The sequence below is a fragment of the Rhipicephalus sanguineus genome, chromosome 5 (assembly GCF_013339695.2).
Source record: "Rhipicephalus sanguineus isolate Rsan-2018 chromosome 5, BIME_Rsan_1.4, whole genome shotgun sequence".
In the NCBI taxonomy this organism is placed as follows: domain Eukaryota; kingdom Metazoa; phylum Arthropoda; class Arachnida; order Ixodida; family Ixodidae; genus Rhipicephalus; species Rhipicephalus sanguineus.
This window is the reverse complement of record NC_051180.1, coordinates 90848003-90851430: the sequence shown is the minus strand read 5'-3', so window position 1 is coordinate 90851430 and position 3428 is coordinate 90848003. Positions and strand designations below refer to the sequence as shown.

The window sequence follows — 3428 nt, the reverse complement described above, 5'->3', positions numbered from 1 at the left end:
TTATATTCATAAATATTTTGTACATTACGGTAAATAGGCTGATGGGTCCGTAAGTGTTCAAGTTTTTTACGTCTCCCTTCTTGGGTATTAATATAACTTTGGCATTTTTCTAGCTTACTGGCACTTTTGACGTTTTGAGGCAATACGTGTAGACTGTCACATATTTATTAGGCATAAAATCCCCCCTCCCCCTGCTGCAACCAATCTTTCCTTGACTGTTATGTCATCTTATCCACCCGGTTTTCAACACGTCATATCGCGTACGGCCTTTCTAACGTCATTGGTAGTGGCAGATAGAATTTTAGTGTCTTTTCCGACGCTGATTTACCTCGAGGATCACTGGCTGATCTCTGAGCCGTTGAGCTTAAGGTAGAAGTATTCTTCCACCTTCGCTCTGCCGTTAGAAATGGCAATAACATCGCCCTGCTTATCTTTTAGTGCGAATAGCGGCTACATGAAGTGAATTCTTAATGAGACTCTTTGCCTTTGTTAACACTGAATCAAAGTCAGTATTACATGTGCTTTCAAATGGTGTGGATCGAGAAGGTATTTCCTTTTTTTTCTATTATGCAGATCACTCACTGACCCAAGTCGCAGTGTCCGGAAGCATTCTTAAGACCGACAGATTGAGAAGGTCCGAGGATGGAGTTCGCCAGCGACAAATATATAACGCAAATAGTGGACGGTGAGAGATACGGCATAATGCGCGAGCCACAGCTGATCCGGGAAGCGTTGCGGTTCGATCCAGGGACAGACGACGTGGTGCTGGTAACGTACCCCACATCTGGAACTCACTGGATGCAGCAGATAATGCAACTCATTGTCTACCGAGGGTCGAGTGCTACGACACACGATGAATTTCGCAAACGGTCCCCGTTTCTCGAGGACTGCGGAAAGCGGATCTCGGAAGTGACGACGAACTCGCACCCGAGAATCCTGACTACCCACTTCAGACCCGGATTACTTAAGATCAACCAGTCTTCGAAGTACGTGTACGTCGCCAGAAATCCGTGGGACTTGTGCGCCTCGCGATACGACCAAGTTCGACAGGCTCCGCTGTGTCCTATACGGGCGACGTTCCAGGAATTCGTGCCCTTGTTTCTCCGGGGATACGTGCCGTACGGCAGCTACTTTGAGCATGTCAGCGCTGCTTATAAACTGAGGAATGAGTCGAACGTATTCTTCGTCACTTACGAAGAGGTAGCTGGAAACACAGCAGGGGTCATTGTACGTCTCGCCGAATTTCTTGGAGTGAGCCACGGAAAGGCGGTTCAGGAAGATCCTGCACTACTGAACGACATCGTCAGAAAGTGCAGCGCCGATTTCATGAAAGAGATGATGACAGTTCCGGTGCAGGGAATGGCTAACGCGGTAAAGAACAAGAAGCTTTTGCCCTTTTTAAATGTTTCGTTATCGAAAGACGATGCGAGAGTTGTCAAGTTCGTGCGCCATGCAAGAGTGGGCAGATGGAGAGAGGTGTTTACAAAGGAGCAGCTTAGAGAAACGCTTTTGCACATTGAGCAAATCGGGGACGTCGAGTTTGTTAAGCAGCTCTGGGGCAATATATGGCGAGAGGTTACGGAAGCATCGAAATAAATGCTGATTCTTATGTGCACTGCACAATCAATAAATAATAACTTGTGGGCTTGTCCGAGTTCTAATTGTGCTTAGTTCATTTGTTTCCAAAACTCGACACTTCGTGTCAAGAGTCTTTGAGAAGGCTAAATAAGACACAGCACGAATAGGTAGTCGCACACAGACACCCCCCTAGAGCAGTACACCTAAGCCAGACACCCCTAAGCCGCATCGACGGGTACTTGCATCTGAAATAAAGCAGCTCTAAGATTTCAGCACACGCGGTTCGCATGTTATCTCATAGAGTGAGGAAATCAGGAATGACGGCTTTGTGATGCGGCCCCTCACCAGGTCACATAAGATATTGTACACTCTAAGCCAAAATCGAGTATTTTGGGAGTGTTTCTGTCACACAACAACAATCATCATCCACCTCGCGTGCTTTCCTCGCGTTATCACCGCGGTCGCGGCACTTCCCGGTCACGAACGGCGCGCGCGTTATCAGCGTGACATCGCATTCTTGACAGGAAAGTGACGAGAGCTGGGTTTTCAAGAAAGGAAACGCGGGCAAGCCAGATGACGATTAATGTTGTGTGGCAGAAATACTCCCCAAATACTCGATTTTGGCTTAGAGTGTAGTTAGACACTGGAAGTTGTTGCGTGCCCAATGAAGAGCATTATACCACAAGGATTTTTCGAATTGGTTTATTACGACATGAGAAAAGCCAATATTTTGAAGTGGCGCGAAACCATGATGCGAGGAGGCGAGCTTCAAACCCTTGCCGCTCGCCCCGTCTAGCCTTCGCAAGCCAAGTCCCTTCCCCGCCCTCTTCGGCATAGGAACCAGATGATCACATGGCACGTTCGCATCAACACGTCATGCGCACGCAAGGTCACGTGCGCACGTTTGCATAGGCTGGCACGAATCATGAATCCTGACCGTGACACATTGCGTCGCACCGCTATGCCGAATGCACCCTCGCCGATCACTAGGCTTGCAACCTGTAAGTGAGCATGAAAGCTGCGACATTTCTACAGGCGCGAGACTAGCGGTACCATGAGCTAGTGCCGCTTGAACATTTAGACAGACGCGAGAAGACAAAGAGCCTAATGAGCGCTGGAACGCTGTAGAAAACTGCACAATTTAGTTGTCAGTGCTGGCGCCTGCACGACACGGAAACGGCGTGACCACGAACGCATGTGAAACGGACGCGAATTAGTCTCGCATCTCGCTACGATTCGAAGTAATAAATAATTAAAAACGCGCACACATTCTGTTCGTGTGTTTTATTATTTCTCTCAAATTTCATTCCTTTATCTATTCGAGCAACAGATTACGCAAACTACACATGTCATGTCGAATAATTCTCGTAGTGTCTGGTGCCACTGTGAGCGACTTCAGAGCATATCGATGTCTACGTAGAGAAGCGACGTCAGAGCACAGATAACTACGTAGGGACACTCCTTGTTGCACGTCATCTCCTCCATCTCGGGGCGCGCGCCAGCGAGATGAAGGGCAGTTGGCGTTCAGTTTGAAATTTGACCGCTTTCCACGGCGTAGCTTTGCAAATTTTGTCAGAAGTGATCGTTTGCGCCCAGTGTATGAATTGCACTTCAAGTCGAACTGATCAGACCTGGTTAGGGGCCTTTTAAGCGGCTCTGGTGCTATATACGGCGATAAGTTACGGAAGCATCGAAATAAGTACTGTGTCGACATTTCTCGACACAATGAATAAACGCCCTGTGTTCCCTTACAAGTTCTGATTGTGCTCAACGTATTCGCTTCCAAAGCAAGACACTTCAAGGCTAGTTTCTTTCGGCACACGAAAGAACATACACCATGAATACGCAGT

At 47.8% G+C, this 3428-nt stretch overlaps 1 protein-coding gene across 1 annotated transcript; it reads left to right on the top strand.

Moving 5' to 3' along the window:
• The first annotated feature begins 702 nt into the window (after nucleotides 1-702).
• On the top strand, nucleotides 703-2625 carry LOC119394833 (sulfotransferase 1C4). The gene is made up of 2 exons (XM_037662137.1): nucleotides 703-1371; nucleotides 2614-2625. Exons 1-2 carry the CDS (start codon nucleotides 703-705, stop codon nucleotides 2623-2625), a joined length of 681 nt encoding a protein of 226 aa, XP_037518065.1.
• Nucleotides 2626-3428: the final 803 nt, after the last annotated feature.